Below are 26,281 nucleotides of genomic sequence, written 5' to 3' on the forward strand. Positions count from 1 at the left end.
GCGAAAATTTTCATTGTTGCGGATTTTAGAAATGATTCACGGCCTATTTTGGTATCTTATGTAACGTAGATAAAACAATGAATAGTTGGTTACGTTGAACAGTTGTCTCTGGAAACGGATTCTAATATCAGAGATCAAGACAAAGAAGTGGATGTTAATGACACGTGAATCCACACAAGTCTCGAAAAACTCAGAATTAGTCATTGTTTTGCGCGGTATAGCTGCAACATCGAGTATGTCCTTTTCATATTATTTTAAATTTATTTATTAATATTTAATATGTTTATAATTAATTAATATAATATGATTGGTGCTCTTTTAAAAACAAATGTATATTCTTTCTAGAAAATCTTTCCACTTAATCTGTTACGTTTCTTAAAACGCGAACGGACTATTTAACTGGAATAAGATGTTGGGAAATTGCTCGGTTTGATTTGATACTTGTACGGTCAAAATAATGGGATTGACAAATAGGTACTTGATAAGGAATGAATATGGGCTTAAAATGATCGTCCATATTTTTGTTATTTCGGTGACTAGGGTTTCGCGGAATCCAATCCAGGCACTGCCAATTTGAGGATAGAAGGGAGTAACACTTGATATGGTCACTGTAAGTTGGTAGATGTTGGCGACGATCACGAGATCCGCACTGTGATTGGTGCAGAATTGATCGAAAATCGGTAGTGCATCAGAGCAATAGAGCTTATGGAGGCCTAGGGATGTGCCGAGGGAATCGACAAAGAGATAGAGAGAGAAAGATATTTTTCTGTCAAAACTGTGGCTGTGTGGCCATAAATCCATAACTATGCGACCACATAAACTTGTATTTTATTTCTTAAATTATCGAAAGATATTAAAGGTTTCTTTGATCACTTGTTTAAATCTTTTTGTGTAACTAAAAAAATACATGATAATAACACTAAAATCAATAAATAAAATCAAGACTGATTATTAATGGCACGGTAAAAACATCTACGATCTTAAGAAATAACACAATGAATATTTAAGAAATATTAAAACTGTTGAGAAGATTGAATTAAATACAGTATCTACGTTTTATTAAATGTAAAAATAATTTACTTTATATTTATTTATTATGAAACAATATTAGCTTTCTCATTTTTCCCTTTACTTGTTTTTTAATGTTACTTATTGTTATAATATTCCCAATATAACAATATTTTATGTCAATATAGTACTTAGGAATTATATATTTATCAAGTCTCCTTTGTAATTTGCAAATGTTTCCTATGACATGTCTGGTCAAACATATTGAGAAATACTCTAGTATATGTACATTTAATGCCGAAATAAACAGGTAGAAATGATTCTATTCCTCGAAACTGACATCTTAGATATGCCGAATGTAGAAAGAACAAATCAAAGAGGAAAAAGGTACTGAGAGTCGACGCGTTCAGGCTCTAAACGTTAAAGGCTCTAAAGCTGTTGAAGGCGATAAAGTGAGATTATTAATTCAAAATTCAAAATTTTTTATTTTTAATTTGTCTATGACCCATACAACTTTTACCAATATGTTTGTTACACCAAACACAATATAATTTGAATCATATTTGCTTACTTAATAAAAGATAATTAAATAAGTGATAATAAATATGAATAAATAAATATGATTCAAACTATATTGTGTTTGGTTTGATTTTAACCAGAAATATCTCAGAAATACCTTAGTAGAAGTTTAATTTAAAAAACGTCAAAAATAAAAAAGTTTCACTTTTGAATTATTATTTACATAAATTGTCTTAGCGATATCTGGCGTTGGATCATATTACAGTAATCGACCGTGATGGCCAGTCGAGCTCCATGATGCGTCGAGGGGAATCTCCTCCCAGTGGTGGGGATAACGATGATGCAATTATCCAGAGATTCTTTTTTGTCAATTATCGGAGGTTTCCATATTTGATACGCTTTGTTATTTAATATATAAGAGGTATTATTATATATTATTAATATAATACTATAATATATAGAAGATATTATTGTGTATCTTATTTTCACAAGAGAAAAACTCGGAGTGGGAGAGAGAAGGGCGCAGTTACGACAACATATCTACCTCCCTGTTGATTCTCCTGGTACTGATTTGTCTATGCTTGCCATATAAGCAAGCCCCTCCATTAGTATAAGCTCTATGATTGGATCTGATGCTTTTGGTACAGACTACACTATAAACTTTGATAGCCAACAGTAATCAAAAAGCTGAACGTGCTACTGGTTTCGTTACTCGACACTTGATTATCAGATATTGCTTACACTAGAGTCTGGTTGAATGATTAGACCGAACAGAAACAACTTGTTACGGCGAGCACAAGTTCATTTTAGTGTCGTTGGCAGTTATCATCCGAACTTCCAGCCGTTAATTCGGGGAGTATCAAGTGCAGTGTGTATCATCATTGGACACGCAAACATATATACGTATATCGAATAATACACAAAGTTGGTCGAGCGAAATCAAACTCTCGTTAAAATTAAAGTATTGTATTTTAGGAAAAAAAAGGAAAAAGAAATCATTTCGGAAAAAGAGAAAAGCTATTTGACAGTGTAAGATGAAGGAACATCACACCATAGTTTCCGTATTTAATGTTGCAATTGTCTTGTTGTTGGTAAGTAACATGAAAAAAACCTTAATAAATTGGGGTTAGGTTACGAACTACTTACAATAACTTTATACAAAGTTATTAGTTAACATATATATGTGCTTTCATACCTTCGTTATACTTCTTAACACAAATTTTTTTATAAAATCAGAAAGATGTTTTTATTATTAATAATTAATTTAAAAAATAATTTTATGTTGGTTCTGGAAGGTCTCATTGAATGATATTTGTTTTGGATAAAAAAACTTATAAATTTTAATGTCCTCGACCATTAGAAAAAATGTGTTTCTACAATGAATAATTAATAAAAAATAATGTTTTTCAAAGGCTAAAAGAATTGGGTCCTGAAATTTACGAATCTCTCGCTCTGATAGTTTAGATTTGATCTTAGTAATACTTTTCGTGATAGCTTCTAATTTTTTTGTTGTTGCATTCATTGAATCATTCTGAACTAGTGTCTATTAGTAGTGGAATAATGTCTCTCTGTTATTGACCAAATTTTTTAAGTTTGAATATATTTCTGTTCTAAACCTTAACTATAAAAAATTTTCGACATTCGAACCAAATAATCGCGATAAGCCGACTGAATTGGATAGTTAGATTACAAAGCTGTTGATTGAAACAATATATTGATTTGGCAAACTACTTTTACGACTTGAACTAACGACCGTCTCTACAGTTTTAGCACATAGAAGTTTCAATAAATTTCAAAGTACAATTTGAATCATTCAATTTTTAAGTTTTAATGATTAATCAATATGAATGAAAATTTCTAAGGAATTAAGGAATTTCTAAGGAATTAAGAAACAATAAACTATTCTTTTTTAAATTTTCTTTTGTCGCTGAAAATATTTGAAACTATGCATATAAATATAAATATAAATATATTGTAGGAAAGAAGTGTTTCTCAAAAAAGGAAATCAGGTTTTCTGGGAATTCGTAGAGTCAGAAACATTACAAACTTAATGTATCTCATCTTTTGAAAGGTCTTCAACAGTGCCCACAGCGATTCTCGTCGATCGTATGAGGAACCCCGCGCCTCTTCATTAGGAAATTGGAAGTGGCCTCCAAATCAAAACAATGCAATGGAAGAAACCAGATCTTTGACGAAGATGAACACAGCTAGTTTGTTTCTTAACAAAATTAAAGATATTTTTCCTTTTTTATTTTTAGTTAAGGAAGAACATCAACACTTTATTTAACGTTTTCCCTTCTTTTTTCTTCAACAATATTAGAAAATGGTAACATCGCATTTCTTGATGATCATGCCGCATCGATACAACCGAGGGTGGGATCAGTAATACCTTCTTGTAAAGGACAGAGCTACTGTGAAGATGTTCCGAATTATCCTACGAATTTGGTGAAAGATATCATTGCCAGAAATCCACATCTTGTAAATTATAGTTCTGTTGACATGGTTGGTATCCATTTTTGTAAAAGTATTTTCATTTTCTAATCGAAGATTATAGGAAAAAGACATGATAAGTACATATTTGTCGATTTTCTGATTTTAATGTTATCTTACGATAAAACAGGAGAATATTAATATGACATAACTGGAAATGAAAATGATCTCTTAATTTCAAAGATGTTAGTTTCTTTTAAATAGCTGTTAGGTTGACGAAGCTGTATAGGAACCAAAAGTATAACTATTATGTCAAAACAAATAATGTTTCAACATTATGAATAGAAATTAAAAAATTCTAATATTTTGCAAACTTTAAAATGGATTTAAAAAAAAGAAATATGTAAACCCACAAAAAATATAGAGAGAGTTTTAATAATAGGAGATTGACTGATAATTAATTGAATTTTAAAGCTGCTTTGCTGTAAAATAAATATAATAAATATGATTTATCATGTTCTTCAATTTTTTTCCGATACTAATTTGTCTTTTTCTAACACTTTTATCTTATCTTTTTCTTAAATCCTATAAATTATTTTTGCTTTCAGATAGATATGCTCAAACCCAGGCTAGGAGAAGATTCTGTTGAGACAGAATCGTTCTGTGCATCATCTGTAAGTATAATTTAGTATTCGATTTCTATCTGTATCTTTCATAACACAATAATTTCAAAATAATTTCAGGAGCATGTCGTCCTTCCAAAAACGGCGGAAAATATGAACAACGAGTGGAAGTATATTCTTAACAACGAAGAATTAAAACAGGGAGTACGCATAGAAAAATGCATGTAGGTATATATTTTGTTGCCTAGATGAAAGAAATGTTTCACTAACCCCTTTTCACTCTATTTCTTTCACGCCACAAAATGCTGACAGCTTCATATAATAATATGTATTTTACTACTACTACGTATATAGGAAGTAGAATATTATAACAGATTGAACGGTATAGACAACAATAATGGGAATACATAATTATTGAAAATCTTATTTTTGTCAATTTCATTATTGAATACCCTAGATCAGTGGTCCTCAATCTGAGGTATGCGTATCCCCGAGGATAAAGACTTTAAGATTATGTCAGAATTTGATTGATTACTTATTATAATTTCAATAATTTTATAAGATTAAACATAGAAAAGATGTCTATATATGTTTTATTTTATTCTCACTATTATACTATAATTATACTTTTATCCATGTAACTATACTTTTTCAGAGAGTACGCGAAGGATAAAAGTGTCTTGAACCAAATCAAGTTATTTTTATCGATACAAGAATGCTATGAAATTCAATGTATTAAAGCTTCTCATGCAAAACATACAATCAGTCACGAAAGTTAATACTTTTAACACTAAAATTGTAAAACAATTTAACTTAAGATTAAGAAAAAGTAAAAAGAATAAAAAATACAATGTTTGAAAAGAGTGCATACACTTGTTATATTTGCATAAAATTATAAGTAAAATAGATTTAATATTATAATAATATCTTATAAGTCCACCGTAAACATTTGCATTCTTCTTAACATTGATAAAGTTCAAAGTTGTTAAAAATGTTAACTAAATTCGTAAAATTGATATAGGTTTCAGTAGATTTTAGTTACTGATTGGAGCTTTTATCATAAAATAAATCGATATTTAGGGAAAAATGCTTGCACTCGACTCCTGCTCGGACAGCCGAGGAGGACGGACGTGTCTAGACGGTCGTCCTCTCCAGGTATAAGTGAATAGTGAAAAAGTGCTCCAAAGTAATAGTGCTGCAAAGTGATAGTGAGGAGGAAATAAAATAACAATGCAGATACCAACTATAAACATAGCAACAAAAGGAGAAACATATTATATAAAAACCAAACAAACCAACATGGAGACAGAAGAAACAAAAGAGCATCGGGGACAGGAAGATAGCAATTCAGAACATGAAAGATACTACCAGGATGAAAGCTGGAAGCCAGTGAAGGCTAGCAAAAAACGTAAAACAACCACAGACACAAGTGCCATAGGAAACCCAGTCACAGAAAAGCAGCGATGGCTGCAAGAATTACCACTAAGTAACTCCTTCAACTCACTAACTGAAGAAATAGACTCTGACCCCGTAAGTAAAACCATTACCCAAACAAACCATATTACAAAACCACCACCAATCTTTGTCGAGGCGCAAATAATAGACCCGCTCATTGATCTACTAAATAATCTAGAAGAGAAAAACAATTACACAATAAAGCAAACAAAATTGGATCAAGTAAAAATTCAAACAAACACACCAGAATCATTTAGGAAAGTTATAAAAGCATTAAAAGAAAAAAATGCCATCTACCACACTTATCAGCTTAAAACTGAAAGGAGCTATAAAATTGTCATAAGAGGACTGCATCCTAAAACCAACGTACATAAACTAAGCGATGAGTTAGCTAAAATTGGACATCAAACTAGAACAATAAACAATATAACAAGATTCGACACTAAGCAACCCCTACCACTATTCTTAATAGAACTTGAACCCAGAATCAATAACAAGGAAATATATGATATCAAACAAATACTAAACACAATAGTAACAGTCGAACCACCACGACACAAAAAAGATATACCTCAATGCATGCGGTGTCAACAATACGGACACACTAAAAACTACTGCAACAGAAGCCCAGCCTGCGTCAAGTGCGCAAAAAATCACTTAACTGCACACTGCCCATATTCAGGAAAAATAGAAAAAGTTAAATGCTTCAACTGTAACGGTAACCACCCAGCCAGCTATAAAGGCTGTGAAGTAAGAAAACAACTACAACGAAAACTGTTCCCGCCCCTACGAAGCAGGACAAGCACTAACACACAAGCCCATCATGACAGCACAAAACCTGAAATATTACCAAATACAGAGCAAGCAATAAATACCAAACCTATCAGCACCAACACCATTGGTGGTCTAAGCTATGCTCAAGCAACCAGCCAACCAACACACACACATAACCAATACCACAGCAATAGTAACAACGACACTGCAGAAATCAAAGAACTGCTCAAACAATCCATAAAGAACACCGAAATGCTAACCAGAATGATAAGCGAACAAAATGCAGTACTCAAACAGCAAACCCAACAAATCACAGTCATGCTACAACTAATTACAAACGTGCTAAGCAAAAAATAAAAACGGACACTCTAAAAATAGCAGCCTGGAACTCAAACGGCCTACAACAACGGGCCCTCGAAACTAAAACATTCATATACAATAATAATATAGACATATTACTTGTCTCAGAAACACACTTCACTACAAAAAGCTATTTGAAAATACCATACTACACCATATATGATACCAAACACCCCTCAGGAAAAGCTCACGGAGGGACAGCAGTGATAGTCACAAACGATATCAAACATTATCTTCACAGCCAAGTGAACAAAGAATATTTACAAGCAACCACTGTTACAGTTCAAACTAGCAGCAACCACTTCCAGTTGTCAGCAGTATACGTGCCTCCGCGACACAAAATAACAACACAAATGTGGGAAGAATACTTCCAGGACCTAGGGGACAAGTACATCGCAGCGGGAGACTACAACTCAAAGCACACGCTCTGGGGATCAAGAAACATTACACCTCGAGGTAGAACACTGGAAAAATACATTAGAAATAATAACCTCAATATATTATCCACAGGAACACCGACACATTGGCCGACTGACCTGAACAAAAAACCAGATCTTCTGGACTTTGCAGTTACAAGGGGACTAAACACAAATAAACTAAAAATAACACCCAACCTCGAGCTCAGCTCCGATCATACACCCATAATAATTGAATACAGAAACAAACCAATTCACTATAGCAAACCAGAAACACTATGCAATAAAACCACCAATTGGCAAACTTTCAAAGAAATAATAGAAAGCAAAATAAACTGCAACATTCCGTTAAAAACTCCTGAACACATAGAACAGGCAGTAGCAACATTGACAGCAACTATTCAGGAAGCAGCAAGGACAACCACTACTCCCGAACCAACCAGCAGACAAACAATAACAATACCGCAAGAAATACTTGACAAAATCAAAGAAAAAAGAAAAGCAAAAGCAAAATGGCAAAAATATAGAACCCGAGAAAACAAAAAACACTTAAACAAACTTGCAAAGGAAATAAAAAACAAAATAAAGGAGCACAACGATAACGAATTCTCAAAGTTCATAGGGACACTCTCCACACACGAGAACACCAACTATTCACTATGGAAAGCCACGAATAGAATAAGGAAGCCAATAATACCCGTCCCGGCAATCAGAAAAGCAGATAACACATGGGCAAGAAGCAACGAAGAACAAGCTGAAGAATTCTCCAACCACCTCTGCAACACATTCACACCACACATTATCAACAACAGCAACCTCAAAAGTCATACGGAGGAGGATCCACAAACCACTACTACCACAGCCGACAAGGAATACACCATACCTAAAACATCGGCACAAGAAATTAGAAACATAATTGATAAAACAAAAAACAACAAAGCGCCAGGAATCGACCTAATTAATGGTAAAATCTTAAAAAACCTTCCGCCAAAAGCAATAAGACTAATAACAATAATATTCAACGCAATTCTAAGAATTCAATACATCCTCAAACCATGGAAATTAGCACAGATCAAAATGTTACATAAACCAGGCAAAGACCCGCACCAAACTGCATCTTACAGACCAATATCACTGCTTCCAGTATTTTCCAAAATACTGGAAAAGATAATATACGACCGCATAAAACCAATAATAGAGACAAAAAAACTAATACCGGATCACCAATTTGGTTTCAGAAACAAACACTCCACGATAGAGCAAATGCACAGGCTTATAAACGAAATAATAGTAGCACTAGAAAACAAGGAATACTGCACAGCCCTCTTCATAGACATAGAGAAAGCATTCGATAAAATTAACCATGAAAGTCTACTACAAACAATTAGGAAACAATTCCCGGAGCAAATACACCACTTAATAAAATCCTACCTTCGTAATAAAAATCAAGGACACACATTCTCAAGTTAAAGACATCAAGGCCGGGGTACCACAAGGAAGCGTCCTAGGCCCAATACTATACATATTATACACGGCGTACATACCAACAACTACCAACAGCACAGTATTGACATTCGCGGACGACACAGCTATACTAGTCAGGCATACTAACCCAGAAACGGCAGTCAAAATACTACAAGATCATATCATAAAAATAGAAAATTGGCTACAAGAAAAACAAATAAAAGCAAACCCCAATAAATGCAACTATATTACATTCACGCTACGAAAAAAGATACCACCAAACATCCTATTGAACGGCACGCATATAACGCAAACAAAGCATGTCAAATACCTAGGACTCCACTTAAATACACAACTCACATGGAAACTACACATCAAATCAATAGTAGAAAAAATACAGAAAACAAGGAGACAAATGCATTGGCTAACAAGCCGAAAATCCAAACTAAGCACAGAAAACAAATTAAAAATATATAAAACTATCATAAAACCAATCTGGACGTACGGAATACCACTATGGGGGACGGCAGCAATGAGCCATATAAACAAAATAGAGGTAATACAGGCTAAAATCCTCAGGACAATAGTAAACGGACCTTGGTACGTCAGAAACGAAGATATACGAAGGGACCTGGGAATGCCAACGGTCAAGGAAGAAATCAACAGATACTCCGAGAAATACAAATTAAGAATAGCAACACACATAAACCGGCTAGCTGCGGAAACATACAAAATCACAAATATGGACAGAAGACTAAAAAGGAAGCACCCAGCAGACCTTATAAAGGACACAACCTAAGAAACACGAGGATGGTACTCCGCTGGGGGTAGCCACCAACATGCTAATTTAACCGTTAAAAAATTCCACCAAATGTCCAAATTGGACAAATTGTGAATTTTAATAAATAAATTAAAAAAAAAAAAAAAAAAAAAATGCTTGCACTTTAAAAATGATCTTTAAACCATTTCTTTTTTATAGTAACGAAGGCCAACGCTGCAGCATAAAGTATGGCATACCAATGGGTTACGAAACCATATGTAAACAAAAGTTCGTTTATAATCAACTTTTAGGCCTAGAAGACGATGGTTCGGTTGCCTATCAGCATTTTCGGTTTCCATCTAGTTGCTGTTGTCACGTCAAATTCATCGGCACTTCGACACGAATTGGCGGAGTAAGTGATTTTAAAAACAAATCAACCAACACCAATTGATTTCATTAAAATCAATTAATCTTTATTTTTTATCGGAGAATATTATAATTGGCAGGTAATTGTAGGATAATATACACAGCAATACACGATACAGCTACCATGTTAGATAAAAGATTGTGTGTACATATTAATAAAGCTTCTTAAAATGTTAATGAGAAGAAAACAGATTGCAGAAATTTTAATTCAAAGTTAATTTTTTGCATTTTAAGTTTTTGTTTGAGTAACAAATTTTACAAGATAATATTAGATAACATATAACTGAACAACTATAATTTAATTTCAACATAGACCAATTTTCAAAGGAGAGAATTATGTTCTTTTATATCTTTTATTGTATAGTCTTTTTTATTACCTCGACATACTAGATGCTACACATTAGAACATGAAATCAAATGGGATACTCTGTTATCGACATCTGAAGCATTACCACTACATAATTCGTTACTTATTGTTATAGAGATTTTCTTCTCCAGAGGACAATTCCAATAATCTGAAACATTAATGCAAAAAGTAGCATGGATCTTAATCATCAGACATTTATTATACGTTGCCTTAAATGTTTTAATATAATTTATTCCATATAATATGAAAAATGACAGAAAATATGAATACAAATATAAAAAAATTTAAATATGGCGGCAAGACGAACGAGGAAGATATAATATATGTGAAGTAGGAAAAAACAATAAAAAGCAACAGTTCTTCAGAAATATGTCCTTAATCTTTTTATTTTATCAAAAACTGTATGAATAAATAACCCTTTTTAAAACATCAAATTTCCATTACATTTTGTATTCAATTTTTTGCAAAACAGGAATAGTTAAACTCTTATAAGTCAACTTTTTTCGCTTATGAGTGAAGCAATTGTAATTAATTGTAATTTTTACTTTGATGCAAAATTTAAAAATTAACAACTGTTATAAAGAGATAATATAGTAGCAACGCAATGTATACTAAATACTAATAATAGCAACTAATAAAACACAGTAGCACAGTATCATGCAGATTTTTTTTTTTTATTTATTTATTAAAATTCACAATTTGTCCAATTTGGACATTTGGTGGAATTTTTTAACGGTTAAATTAGCATGTTGATGGCTACCCCCAGCGGGGTACCATCCTCGTGTTTTTTAGGTTATGTCCTTTATAAGGTCTGCTGGGTGCTTCCTTTTTAGTCTTCTGTCCATATTTATGGTTTTGTATGTTTCCGCAGCTAGCCGGTTTATGTGTGTTGCTATTCTTAATTTGTATTTCTCGGAGTATCTGTTGATTTCTTCCTTGACCGTTGGCATTCCCAGGTCCCTTCGTATATCTTCGTTTCTGACGTACCAAGGTCCGTTTACTATTGTCCTGAGGATTTTAGCCTGTATTACCTCTATTTTGTTTATATGGCTCATTGCTGCCGTCCCCCATAGTGGTATTCCGTACGTCCAGATTGGTTTTATGATAGTTTTATATATTTTTAATTTGTTTTCTGTGCTTAGTTTGGATTTTCGGCTTGTTAGCCAATGCATTTGTCTCCTTGTTTTCTGTATTTTTTCTACTATTGATTTGATGTGTAGTTTCCATGTGAGTTGTGTATTTAAGTGGAGTCCTAGGTATTTGACATGCTTTGTTTGCGTTATATGCGTGCCGTTCAATAGGATGTTTGATGGTATCTTTTTTCGTAGCGTGAATGTAATATAGTTGCATTTATTGGGGTTTGCTTTTATTTGTTTTTCTTGTAGCCAATTTTCTATTTTTATGATATGATCTTGTAGTATTTTGACTGCCGTTTCTGGGTTAGTATGCCTGACTAGTATAGCTGTGTCGTCCGCGAATGTCAATACTGTGCTGTTGGTAGTTGTTGGTATGTACGCCGTGTATAATATGTATAGTATTGGGCCTAGGACGCTTCCTTGTGGTACCCCGGCCTTGATGTCTTTAACTTGAGAATGTGTGTCCTTGATTTTTATTACGAAGGTAGGATTTTATTAAGTGGTGTATTTGCTCCGGGAATTGTTTCCTAATTGTTTGTAGTAGACTTTCATGGTTAATTTTATCGAATGTTTTCTCTATGTCTATAAAGAGGGCTGTGCAGTATTCCGTATTTTCTAGTGCTACTATTATTTCGTTTATAAGCCTGTGCATTTGCTCTATCGTGGAGTGTTTGTTTCTGAAACCAAATTGGTGATCCGGTATTAGTTTTTTTGTCTCTATTATTGGTTTTATGCGGTCGTATATTATCTTTTCCAGTATTTTGGAAAATACTGGAAGCAGTGATATTGGTCTGTAAGATGCAGTTTGGTGCGGGTCTTTGCCTGGTTTATGTAACATTTTGATCTGTGCTAATTTCCATGGTTTGGGAAAGTATTGAATTCTTAGAATTGCATTGAATATTATTGTTATTAGTCTTATTGCTTTTGGCGGAAGGTTTTTCAAGATTTTACCATTGATTAGGTCGATTCCTGACGCTTTGTTGTTTTTTGTTTTATCAATTATGTTTCTAATTTCTTGTGCCAATGTTTTAGGTATGGTGTATTCCTTGTCGGCTGTGGTAGTAGTGGTTTGTGGATCCTCCTCCGTATGACTTTTGAGGTTGCTGTTGTTGATAATGTGTGGTGTGAATGTGTTGCAGAGGTGGTTGGAGAATTCTTCAGCTTGTTCTTCGTTGCTTCTTGCCCATGTGTTATCTGTTTTTCTGATTGCCGGGACGGGTATTATTGGCTTCCTTATTTTTTTCGTGGCTTTCCATAGTGAATAGTTGGTGTTCTCGTGTGTGGAGAGTGTCCCTATGAACTTTGCGAATTCGTTATCGTTGTGCTCCTTTATTTTGTTTTTTATTTCCTTTGCAAGTTTGTTTAAGTGTTTCTTGTTTTCTCGGGTTCTGTATTTTTGCCATTTTGCTTTTGCTTTTCTTTTTTCTTTGATTTTGTCGAGTATTTCTTGCGGGATTGTTATTGTTTGTCTGCTGGTTGGTTCGGGTGTAGTGGTTGTCCTTGCTGCTTCTTGAATAGTTGCTGTCAATGTTGCTACTGCCTGTTCTATGTGTTCAGGAGTTTTTAACGGGATGTTGCAGTTTATTTTGCTTTCTATTATTTCTTTGAAAGTTTGCCATTTGGTGGTTTTATTGCATAGTGTTTCTGGTTTGCTATAGTGTATTGGTTTGTTTCTGTATTCAATTATTATGGGTGTATGATCGGAGCTGAGCTCGAGGTTGGGTGTTATTTTTAGTTTATTTGTGTTTAGTCCCCTTGTAACTGCAAAGTCCAGAAGATCTGGTTTTTTGTTCAGGTCAGTCGGCCAATGTGTCGGTGTTCCTGTGGGTAATATATTGAGGTTATTATTTCTAATGTATTTTTCCAGTGTTCTGCCTCGAGGTGTAATGTTTCTTGACCCCCATAGCGTGTGCTTGGAGTTGTAGTCTCCCGCTGCGATGTACTTGTCCCCTAGGTCCTGGAAGTATTCTTCCCACATTTGTGATGTTATTTTGTGTCGCGGAGGCACATATACTGCTGACAACTGGAAGTTGTTGCTGCTAGTTTGAACTGTAACAGTGGTTGCTTGTAAATATTCTTTGTTAACTTGGCTGTATAGATAATGTTTGATATCGTTTCTGATTATCACTGCTGTCCCTCCGTGAGCTTTTCCTGAGGGGTGTTTGGTATCATATATGGTGTAGTATGGTATTTTCAAGTAGCTTTTTGTAGTGAAGTGTGTTTCTGAGACAAGTAGTATGTCTATATTACTGTATATGAATGTTTTAATTTCAAGGGCCCGTTGTTGTAGGCCGTTTGAGTTCCAGGCTGCTATTTTTAGAGTGTCCGTTTTTATTTTTTGTTTAGCACGTTTGTAATTAGTTGTAGCATGACTGTGATTTGTTGGGTTTGCTGTCTGAGTACTGCGTTCTGTTCGCTTATCATTCTGGTTAGCATTTCGGTGTTCTTTATGGATTGTTTGAGCAGTTCTTTGATTTCTGCAGTGTCATTGTTACTATTGCTGTGGTATTGGTTGTGTGTATGTGTTGATTGGCTGGTTACTTGAGCGTAGCTTAGACCACCAATGGTGTTGGTGCTGTTAGGTTTGGTGTTTGTTGCTTGCTCTGTATTTGGTATTATTTCAGGTTTTATGCTGTCCTGTTGGGCTTGTGTGTTAGTGATTGTCCTGCTTCGTAGGGGCGGGAACAGTTTGCGTTGTAGTTGTTTCCTAGCTTCGCAACCTTTGTAACTGGCTGGGTGTTTTCTGTTGCAGTTGTAGCATTTCACCTCCTCTATTTTTCCCGTGGATAGGCAGTGTATCGTAAGATGATTTTTTGCTCATTTAACGCATGCCGGGGTTCTATTGCAATAGTTTTTAGTGTGTCCGTATTGTTGGCACCTTATGCATTGTGGGATTTCTTTTTTATGTCTAGGTGGCTCTACTTTTACTATTGTGTTTAGTAATTTTTCTATATCGTATATTTCTTTGTTGTTGTTTTTAGGTTCTAGTTCAACTAGGAATAGCGGTAACGGTTGTTTGGTATCGTATTTGTTAATGTTATTAATTGTCCTTACCTGGTGTCCGATTTTTGCCAGTTCTTCACTTATTTTTCCGGTATTTGTTTTTGGGTGTAGTCCCCTGATTACTGCTTTGTAGCTTTTGTCGGTTTTCAGTTGAAAAGTGTGATATGCTGCGTTTTTTCCTTTAGTGATCTTGTAATTTTTCTGAATATTTCTGGGGTGTTGGTTTGCACTTTCACCTGGTCTATTTTTATCTGTTTGATGATATAGTTGTCTTTCCCTGCGGTGTTGTTTAGTAGTTCGATGAGGGGGTCAATTATTTTCGCGTCTATGTATATCGGTGGTGGTTTGGGAATACGGTTTGTCGGACTTTCCGTTGGGTCCGTTGCTGCCTCTTCTGGCAGTGCGCTGAATAGATTGTGCAGCTTGATATCTTGTAGCCATTGTTTTTTTTTCATATGTATCAATTTTCCTCGCGCTTGCGAGCGGGGTTACCTTCCGCTTTTTGCTGGAAGTTGCCACCGTCCCGCTTTCTTCCTGGTGAATTGGTATGTTTTGCTCCCCGTCGGATTGTATTGTTTCCATAATATCATCATTTTTCTCTACATATGTAGAGTCTGTAGCTTTATTTATGAAATATGTTTCACCGGAGTTAATTATTTTTATTGGTGGAATCTGCATGATTCCACGTTTTGTCTATTTTTGGCGTTAACTTTGTCCCTTTCTCTTCCCTCTTGCCGCACTTTCACTAGAGCACTGTTTCGCACGTCCGTTTAGGTCGCCTGCCCAGGCGGAACTGTTTTTGGTACGATAGCATCGATAAGCACAAGCGAAGACGCTTCACATGTCCCTGCACCCTGTGTGCAAGGAAAGTCTAACCTGATTTAATCCTAATCTAATTTTAAGCTAATCAAAATTGAGTCTGGTTTGGGGAGTTCAGGAACTCGGTGCAGTACATGTCGGAATTTTGTTTGACGTGGAAAGTGCTGCGCTACCTCTTACGACACATCATTCAAATGATAATACGACACTCATTGACGAATACGTGGTTCCCTCGGTAATTATGGAATTGATCCTGGGGGTACGAGAGCGGGTTGTACGTAGGTGAGTTCACGGTTGGCGTACGGTGTAGATTTGCGTATTCACTGACTTCCGGTTAGGGACAGGTGGTAAGGAGATGTAGCTGGCTGGATCCTACTACCTCACGTGCTGCCCCAGGCCCTCCAGGCCGGATTGCCTCGAACTTACACGATAGTTCAGGTAGGAAGTGGCGTGAGGTGTGGTGGTTGCTCCGCACGTCGAAATTAGCAGGGGAGAGACTTTGGAACCCTCCTGGAAACATTGAGGACGGCTACCGTAGAGTTTCACTTAGTAGGAATCTGACACTACTCCGCCGCTACTCTAGAAAGTATCTGGTTTAAGAATGTAAATAGGAAATCCGAAAAATTATATTATTTTGTATAAATCTTTTGTGATAATAATTTTGTAATAAATGGTGACCCCCAACTAAAATCTTTCTTTACAATAATAGTTTATGATTTAAATGGAGAATTCACGGAAATTTTTAAGATTTCGAAAATCAAGGGTAAAGCGTTTAGTTGGTTACATTCGAAGGCAAAACATATAGCAATAGACTTTAAAAAGTTATTAGGAAATACGAAAAAAGATGTTGACCATTAACCTAATAAATTAACGTTAAGAAAGCAACTCGAAGATAGGATTTGAAAAATGAGTGAAAACTTTAACGAATATCACCACGACAAACTAGTTTTGACTAATCAGATCGGAATTCAAGAGGAAGAAGAATTAGTGGATCATATAATTGACGGCAACTTCGATGAACGTCTATGTGATCAAGCACGAATGCGTTGCTTTGAGATATGGGAAAGATGGTTGGTCGTGTGATGTTAAATGACGAGATAACTCTTTTTTAGAATCGTAAAGTGTATTTTGAAATAGCAAATAGATACAAGAATGTTCACTAAGACGCTCGATACTAACTGATTTGCTAAGACTGGGTGCAACTCACTAATGAGATCCCACGTGACTGAGACTGATGAAACTGGTCTCCTTACGATCGCGTTTGTTTATATTATACTGATCGAGAGGGTACCGGTAAATTTCCAATCGCCTTTGCTAGACGGTCCCACGTAGTGGTGACATTGTTTCTGTCCGGAGTTTAGTTATTATTACAGTATGTATGTGTCCTACGATATTGATACTCCGAGACAAGACCACACGTGGCTCGATTTGTCCTCTAGCACGTGTACCGCTACAGAGACATTGTCGTTATTGTTTCAAGCTTCTGAGAAAACGTTAAATGAAAGTAATAAGATAAAATAAGTTTGAAATCTGGTATGTAAACTGATAGGAAAAAAAAGAGAAACATGACTAGTGGACGTACACTTCCAAAGAGGGAGAAACGATTGCGTTTCATCTACGGCGAATTTGGACATAGCTATAAAGACTCTAGGAAGCCGAACTCAGATAAAACAAAGTCGGTAGTCGTTTCACTTATCGATACTCAAACCTCTACAATTGCAGAATATCATCATTGATGATCAAAAACAAGAATCATTGGGCACGTATACCTTTGGAAAATACCCCTCGTAACTATTATGTTTTATTAACGGAAGAAAACGAACAATTATATTTTTTCGAAGCATTAATGAATGCAGGTTGCACTATAAATCTTATGACAATGTCTACATATTTAAACCTTTTTAATACTTACAAACGTAAACGTGATAGGGGGAAAATTGGTTACGGCCGCTTAAATAAATCTCTATTATCAATTATCGGTTTTATTATGAGTAGAATTAAAATTAGATTTATTGATTGCAAGCACTAAATTGGAAGATATAATAATGCTTTCTTATAACTATTATTTCTTTACTTCATATTATTATTATTGTTGTTGTTGTTGTTGTTGTTATTATTGTTATTATTTATTTTCGTAATAATCCAACAAAATTATTGCCAAATAATATATTTCTTGTGAAGTTTATGATTATTCCGGATGAGACTACTTCTTATATGTTGTTCGAGCACGAATTTACAACACAATAACGGAATTTGATGGTAACGCTTAACCAAACAGTGGATATGAAATATAATATATGAAATTTAATGAAATATTAAATATGGAGACTATAGAAATATAAAGCAAAAGAAATCTTGGTTACAATGTTATGAATATATAAACTTAAAATGGGAGACAGGAAAAGTGGATTACAAATAATAGAGCCTTGAACAAGATTACTGTAAAAGGTAGATATCCACTTCCCTGATAGAAGATTAGATAGGTCACATTGCTAATAACTCTTATTTTACTAATCTAGATTTGAAAGATAGTTTTCATCATGTGTCGATTCCGCAAACTTCAATTTGAATATCTAAAAATGCCTTTTGGTGTAGCTAATGCACTGGTTGCATTTCAGAAATTTATCGGTTTAATATTTAAGCCCTTGATTAATTCTGGTAAAATACTGTTGTACCTTGATGATATTTTCATCGCAACAAGTAGTATTTCTGAAAATTTAGATATACTCAAGGAAATATTAAAGATATGTAGTATCGTGGTAAAGGGCCTAAGAAATATCGAGTTAACCGTACACAATGTCGCGAGAGTCGAGGTGCCGTCGGGCCTGCCACGTAAAATTTTTTTTTTTTTTATTTATTTATTAGAATATTTACAATCAATTCTCGTTGAGAATTTTCAGTAACTTAATTTGGCGTGATACAATGACATGGGTTATAATAGCTTTATATTGTTGATTCTAGTAGAACTAAGGATTTAATCTAGTGGGTATTTTCTTTTTAGTCTGCGGATCTGGTCCGTCGTGTCCAGTAGTTGGGTGACTAGTGGGTTGTGGTGGTTGTTGACTCTTGTGTTATATCTGCTTCTGGACTTGTGTATTTCATCTTTGACTGTAGGTATCTTGAGGTCTCGGTGGATTGTTTCGTTGGTAACATACCAGGGTGCATTTAATAGGGATCTTAGCGTTTTCGATTGGAAGCGTTGGAATATTTCAATGTTGGAGTTACTTGCTGTTCCCCATAGTTGGATTCCGTAGGTCCAGACAGGTTTTATTACGGCCTTGTAGAGGGTTATTTTGTTCTGTATGTTTAGTTTGGAGCGTCGGCCCGTGAGCCAATAGAATTTTCTTAGTTTTTCCTTTAGTTGCTTTGTTTTTTCCGAGATATGTTTTTTCCAGGTTAGCCTCCTGTCCAGGGTCATGCCCAGGTATCTTACGGAGTCCTTGCTTGGGATTATTGTGTTGTTAATGGTGACCAGGGGGCAGGTTTGTTTTCGGAGCGTGAAGGTTACATGGGAGGATTTTTTTTTCGTTTATTTTAAAACCCCATTTTTGGAACCACTTTTCCATGGAGTCGAGACTTCGCTGGAGAGTGGATGAGGCAATTGCCGGGTCTGCGTGGGTAGCTAATAGTGCTGTGTCGTCGGCAAATGTTGCTATTGTTACCTCGTTTGGTACGGGTAAGTCGGCAGTGTAGATGGAGAATAGTAGGGGTCCGAGGACACTACCTTGCGGTATGCCGGATTCTATTGGGAATGTTGCGGAAGTGGCGCCTAGACATTTAACTATGAATTGTCTGTTGGTTGGGTAGGATTTTAAGATGGAGTAGTATGGGTGGGGTAGGATTTTTTTAAGCTTGTAGAGTAGCCCTTCATGCCATACTTTATCGAATGCCTGTTGGATGTCTAGGAATACGGCTGAGCAGTATTTTTTCTTTTCAAGGGTTTGGCTGATCATGTGGGTTATGCGGTGGATTTGCTCTACTGTTGAGTGTTGTTTTCGGAAGCCGAATTGATGATCTGGGAGAGTTTTCAATTCTTCTAGGAGTGGAAGGAGACGATTCGTGAGCAGCCTCTCGAATAGTTTAGACAGGGTAGGTAAGAGACTGGTTGGGCGATAGGAGCTGGCTTCATATATTGGTTTACCGGGTTTGGGGATGAGGGTGATTAGTGAGATTTTCCACGCCTTAGGAAAGTGTTCAAGGCGGAGGATGGCGTTAAAGATTGATGCGATGAGTGCAATCCCTTTTATGGGGAGTTCCTTGATTGCTTTATTTCCTATTAGGTCGTGACCTGCTGCTTTTTTGGGGTTTAGGCGACTGATTGCTTCTATGATCTCTGCAGAAGTGAAGGGTTGGATAGGAGGGGACATTTGGAAGGGAGTGTGCAGGTATTCGGTGACGTCCGCTGCAGCTATGGAGGAATGGGTTTGGAATACTTCAGTCAAGTGTTTGGCAAATAGGTTGGCTTTTTCTATAGGGCTACGCGCCCATCCACCCTGCGGGCGGCGGATTGGAGGTATTATTTGTGGGGGGCGCGTGAGTTTCCTGGAGGCTTTCCATAGTGAGTAGTTTGAGTCGGCTGTGGGGGACAGGCTGGCGAGATATTTGTGAAAACGGTCATTATTGTAGTTCTTTATGGTTTTGGATAGTTTTCTAGTTGCGTTGTTTAGTTTGCGTTTGTCCTCCGGTGTTCTATGGGTCTGCCATATCCTTCTTAGTCTACGTTTTTCTGCTATTTTTTTTAATATGTACTGGGGGTATTCGTGGTTGCTGATGGACGTTTTTGCCGGTGTGGAGACGCGGATAGCGTTTATTATGCTCGCATTTAGGTATTCCGTGGCTGCTTCGATTTCGTCATTGGTTTTTAGTGAGGTTGAGGCTGAAGTAAAGACTTCTCTAAAGAGCTGCCAGTTGGTGTGTTGGTTATGAATGGAGCCATTAGGTGTATTCTCGATGATAGTTGAACTGACTGTTACTATCACGAGGGAATGATCAGAGGAGAGATCAGCCGAGGATTTGATTTGGACGTGTCTTGGCGAGATATTTTTAGTTATGAAGAAATCAAGGAGATCGGGTATTTTGTTTGTGTCGGTGGGCCAGTGTGTGGGTTCGTATGTGGTAAGGTAGTTGAGGTTGTTGGTTATTATGCTGTTGAGGAGGTTTTTGCCTCTTACTGTAACCAGTCTGCTGCCCCATTGGGTGTGTTTGGCGTTGTAGTCTCCTCCAGCTATGAATCTATTGCCCAGGGTGTCCAGGAAGCTGTCAAAGTCTTCTTTGGCGATGGAGTGTCTGGGAGGGCAGTATACAGCTGAAGTGGTGATTGTACCATGACAGTCTTCCATTGCTACGTTTGTTGCTTGGAGGTAGTCTTTCTGGAATAGTGGAAGTTCGTAGTGCTTAATGTTTGATTTGATTATGATTCCGGTGCCGCCGTGAGCCTTTACGCTGGGGTGTTGGGTGTGGTAGAAGTCGTAGCCGTGTATTTTGATGTAGTTTTTGTCGGTGAAGTGGGTTTCGGATATGAGCATCACATCGATTTGCTGTTGTTTTAAGAATAGTTCTAGTTCAAGTTTGCGTTGCGCTAGACCGTTGGCATTCCACAGAGCTATGCGTCTTGGTTTTATTTTGTGTCGGGGCGTATTAATTTATCCATGATGAGTGTTAATAGCGATAGCAAATTGTTTATTTGTTCTGATTGTTTCTCTATTAGCTTTTCAAGCCTAGAGACGTTATCTGAATTAGGTGAGGTGGAGGCACTATTTTGGGAAGGATCCCTGTGGCTATTTGGTGTATTTCTAGTGCCTTGTACCGCTTGGGCATAGGAGGTTGAGGGAGTGGTGAGTTTGGTAGGGCTGGGTGTTTGATTGGTTGGGGGGATTGGGGTAAAGGTGAATTTCGGCGAGCTGGGTGTTTGGTAGTTTACCTCTTTTGTTCTAAGTTTGTGGTACTTGTTTGAGTACAGAGTTTTGTAGGCTGAGCAGCCTTTGTAGTTGGCAGGATGGTTACCTTGACAGTGGATGCACTTCGCTGGGGTTTCCGGTGATTTCCTGTATTGGTCGGTGGGGTGTGTTCCTGCACATTTGACGCAGCGGAAGGTATGGTTGCAGTATTTCTGCGTGTGCCCGTATCTTTGGCACCTTTTGCATTGCACTATCTCCTTTTCGATTTGCGGTGGTTCGAATTTTACGATGGCGTTCATTAGGCGATTGGTGTTGTAGATTTCCTTGTTGTTGGGTTTCTGTTTTAAGTCGATAAAGAATAGGGATAACGGGTCTTTCGTGACTCTATGCCTTATGTTGCTGACATTGATGACTTCGTGGCCGAGTTTAGATAGTTCGGTTTTTAGCTCGTCGATGTCTGCGAAGTGGTGGATGTTTCGTAGCACCACCCGAAAAGGTCTTTCTTCTTTGAGTTGATAGGTGTGGAAATTGGCGTTCAGGGCCCTAAGTGTCTTGGTGAGCTTCCTGTAGGCTTCTGGATTTGTCGGCAGGATTTTGACTTGGTTGTTGGTAATCTTCAGGTTGTAGTCCTCCTTGGAGATATCTCTCTCTAAGGACTTGATCATTGTCTGGATGTCGATGACATCATTAACAAATATTGGTTGGGGAGGGGGGCTTCTCTGTGCCTGCGGTGGCGGGCCTGCGATTTCCATGGCGTCGTTTGAGGATTCCAGTATTGCGAACCTATTGTGAGTGTTAATTTGTGTTGTTTGCTGTTGGTTCAAGTTTGTGTTTGGTGATTCAATTTTGCGTTTCTTCGCCTTATTGGCGTCGTTGGCGCGTGGGGATCTGCTGCACTTCTGCCACGGGGGGAGTAGTGCGGGGTAGTTGTGAGTTTGCGCGGGCGAGCCTGGTGGTGATTGCTGGGCCATCATCGAGCTAGCTATTTCAATATGAATAACTAGTCGTGAGGCTATGAGGCAAGGTTCGGGTTGGGGTTAGCTGCGTAGGCTTTTCTTCTCTCTGGCGGATAGGAAACACTTGGGAGGATAGGAGCACGTTGTGTTCACTTTCGACGGTTGGGTGACACGTGTTGCTTTAGAACTTCACTGGGCACTAGAGACACGTCTGCACGCTTCGGCACTCAACAGCGAATTGTCTACAGTATAAGTAGAACGTGTCACGTAAAATAAAAAGAAATTTAAAGGAAAGAAGAAAACTTTATTTTTTCCTCGTTTATACACTTCTGAGCTCTAGCCGTGGCCGTTCGAGACTGAGGTTCTTACAATATTTTTACTTTCGGTGGCATCTGTTTCTTCTTTGTTTGTCATCCCCCCATTATCCCCACTACCCTGTAGGCGTACGTGACCGTTGCTACGCTTCTAGAACATTCGGTGGAAGGACCGTTAGGACATAGATGTCTCTTTAGGCACTTCGGCGATATACATTGTCGCCAAGGCCGCTGTGTCTCCATCATCGGTCCATCGGGTTCGAAGTATGCCGATCGTGACACCATCCTGCCCGCGGTGTGTGTGTCCTGGTCTCTGACGTGATTTACGTTACAGCGTCGGCATCAGCACCACGAAGATGCTTTACACTTTTGCTACGGTCATATTCCATTCCTACATACATAAGACAGGTAAGCTTCTAGATCAGAGGAAAGAGGAATGTTGACAAATCTTGAATTTAATTGTATTGAATTATTTAATGCATAATGTAATCTTGAAACTTACCTAAAATTAACCTTCCATCAAGCTATTTATGAGTGGTGACCTCTACGTAGTACCAGTCAACCCTTTACCAATTCATTGTATTCAATGTCTACCCTTCTGCGTCAGTTTGCATGCATTAAACTGTAAAACAGCGTAGATAAGCAACTGTCCATCCCGCAATGAACGATTGTAAACTGAATTGGATCAGTGTCACTAGCACAAATTCCAAGGCGTATTTCAATCTATTGCGGCTGTCAGAGCAAAGTAGTCTATAAACCTTGTGTGGCAGTCAACTCCTTACTATTCTACGGATACTTATGGAAATTCATATTTTTCCCAATTTTTCCTTAGATAAAATGTTGTTTTATCTATTAGATATTATATTAAATAATGTATTAATATTATTATTCTAATATATTATTATGTATAAATATCGTTATTTTATTTATTTGGTTCTAAAGCCCGGAAATGGACTTAGCATTACAATATTTTCTGAAATTCGCACATTCTTCTCTTGACACATATGTTCCTGTGAAATTTATAATAAATAAATAAATAAAATAATAAATAATAAATAAATTTATAATACGATGTCACACGCTTACATTTAAGACAATTAGATTATTCCTTATAATCTTACGCTTTGTTTCTATTGATCTTAACCATTTACTACTGCGTCATTTCGTCTGCCTTCCATTATTTTCTCCTCACTCAATACGCAAGGCACTATCCCTCATCAATTCTCTAATAAGTATTTTAATTTACCTATTTCTATTTTACAAAGAACGAATTTCCTCTGTTAACTTCTAATCAGTACCGGTTGCTCTCTTCAGTTTCCATACTTTATTCTCACGATTAATCCTTGGTTGTCTTCATTATTCTTCCTCTCTAGATGTTTTGCGCTTCGCATCATCTTTATATGTGTACATCTTGTATTGTATTTCACACTCATGATTTCATTATATATTTTTACACGTTATGTGCATTATCTGTATTTTTACATCTCCATATTTCCCATAAATACATAGAAACTCGCATAAATGCATAGAAATTTAGTGTAAGTTCTAAAAAAGCAATTAATGAAAGAAAAACAGTAGTAAATTAGATTTTCCTCGTTATGTCCATCTAGTCGAGTCCCCATAATCAGAACGCTGTATTTTTTCCCCATCGAGCAATGATTTTAGCTTATGAAACGGTTAAATGTGGTAGAAAAAAGCGTTCATTCACCGATGAGGAAAAGGAATGGATAGCAGCAATATCTAAGATGGTCGTATAGAATGAAGGGTGGGGCGGTTGGAAAACCAATGGTGCGAGCCTGCAAAAATCTCTCAACGGGGAAGGAGACTGGGTGATTCTGTAAGGAAGGAAAACCGAGAAGGAGAAAAGTTATACAGAAGGGAATGGGGATAAAGCTGGAGTAAAGGAGAATGTCATATGTTATTGGACAAGGAGGATAGTTGAAAAAAATTACGCTGATTAATTTTTCGTCTTAATATCTTATAAGCTGACACATCGAATTATCCGAACTTGGCTAGGATAGCGAGTGAAGAGCCGCGGCTGAAACACTACATGAGGAAATTAATTAATTCCATGTAAAACGTTATTCATTAGTCTTTATTCTTTTTATAAGCAAATTTGTTTTTTTCGATTAAATCATCAAAAATACCTTCTTGAAAACGGGCTGTAGCGGTACTGTACGAAAGGACGCTGCTCGGGCAGCAATGTTCGAGACGTCCGAGTTGTGTTTTAGATCATAAGAATTTTTTCTTTTTTTTTATTTATTTCTTTTTATTCACAATTTGTCCAATTTGGACATTTGGTAGAATTTTTTAAGAGTTATATTAACATGTTGGTGACTACCCCCAGCGGGGTACCATTCTCGCGTTTGTTAGGTTATATCCTTTGTGAGCAGTTCGCTGGTGAGTGCCGAGGCGTGCAGACGTGTGTCCAGTGCCCTGCGAAGTCCACAAAACAGCACGTGACCATCCAGTTGCTGCTGAGTGCCGAGACGTGCAAACGTGTGTCCAGTGCCCTGTGAAGTTTACAAAACTCCACGTGACGCCCATCTGTCGAAAGCGAATCCAACTAACCTAGCTAAGGGTTAACAGTCTCTCGACTAGTTCTTTCACACTGAATTAACTAGCTCGATGATGGCTCTATCATTCCCAACAGGCTCTCCGGAGCTAAATTATAATACCGCCGTTTTTCCTCCCCCGTGGCAAGGGGACAACACATCTATCCTGGTAAACGACCATAACACGAAAAAACGCAAGCTGGAACCAACCAAGACAAATGTAAACAAGAGTCAAACTAAACCACCAGCCAGCCAGGTGACCATCTTCAATAGATGCTCAATACTGGAGTCTACGGAAGACTTCATGAATACAACCGAAAAGGTAAATAACCTCCATACTCAAAGAATCCCCCCTCCCCCACCAACATTCATTGACGACGTAATCGATATACAGTCAATGATAAGGACCATTGAATATCAGCAAAGAGGACTACAAGTTAAAGATTAACAACAACCACGTGAAAATTCTGCCGACCCACCCAGACGCCTATAGAAAGTTAACCAAGCTGTTAAAAACGTTAAACGCTAAATTCCACACATATCAGCTCAAACAAGAAAGACCTTTTCGTGTGGTGCTACGCAACATCCACCACTCAGTTGACCTAGATGAACTAAAGTGCGAACTTCAAAAACTTGGCCATGAGGTAACCAACATCAGCAACATTAGACATAGAATCTCAAAAAACCCACTATCACTATTCTTCATAGATTTAAAACAAAAAGGGAACAACAAAGAAATCTACAACGTCAACCGGCTGATGAACTCCATAGTTAAGTTCGAACCACCTCTCGTAAAGAAAGAAATAGTACAATGTAAAAGGTGCCAAAGGTACGGTCACACGCAGAAATACTGCAACCATAACTTCCGGTGCGTAAAATGTGTAGGTAATCACCCCACTGACCAATGCACTAAATCCCCTGAAACCCCCGCTAAGTGTATCCACTATCAAGGAGAGCATCCTGCGAACTACAAAGGATGCTAAGCATATAAAACACTAC

The 26,281-nt window shown here is 37.0% G+C and overlaps 1 protein-coding gene across 3 annotated transcripts; it reads left to right on the forward strand.

Annotated features, from left to right (window-relative positions):
• Positions 1-2,053: 2,053 nt before the first annotated feature.
• Positions 2,054-10,970, forward strand: LOC100645147 (protein spaetzle). 3 transcript variants are annotated; one of them, XM_048407947.1, is made up of 8 exons: positions 2,054-2,430; positions 2,503-2,618; positions 3,599-3,761; positions 3,842-4,029; positions 4,566-4,631; positions 4,701-4,804; positions 10,029-10,221; positions 10,718-10,970. In XM_048407947.1, the coding sequence occupies exons 2-8, from the start codon at positions 2,562-2,564 to the stop codon at positions 10,760-10,762; spliced, it is 816 nt and encodes a 271-aa protein (XP_048263904.1). In that variant the 5' UTR covers positions 2,054-2,430; positions 2,503-2,561; the 3' UTR covers positions 10,763-10,970. The 3 variants fall into 3 exon arrangements, with proteins under 3 accessions (XP_048263904.1, XP_048263903.1, XP_048263905.1); XM_048407946.1 differs by having other exon boundaries at positions 2,056-2,395; XM_048407948.1 differs by having other exon boundaries at positions 2,082-2,618; positions 3,599-3,737; positions 3,848-4,029.
• Positions 10,971-26,281: the final 15,311 nt, after the last annotated feature.

Source organism: Bombus terrestris, chromosome 8, assembly GCF_910591885.1.
Source record: "Bombus terrestris chromosome 8, iyBomTerr1.2, whole genome shotgun sequence".
Taxonomy (NCBI): domain Eukaryota; kingdom Metazoa; phylum Arthropoda; class Insecta; order Hymenoptera; family Apidae; genus Bombus; species Bombus terrestris.

Bases quoted from the DNA above. Each gene is read 5' to 3' on its own strand.
- LOC100645147 (XM_048407947.1), top strand. From the start codon at position 2,562: ATGAAGGAACATCACACCATAGTTTCCGTATTTAATGTTGCAATTGTC. The intron at 4,632-4,700 runs GTAAGTATAATT...AAATAATTTCAG, and splicing joins AATCGTTCTGTGCATCATCT to GAGCATGTCGTCCTTCCAAA. The intron at 4,805-10,028 runs GTAGGTATATAT...TCTTTTTTATAG, and splicing joins GTACGCATAGAAAAATGCAT to TAACGAAGGCCAACGCTGCA.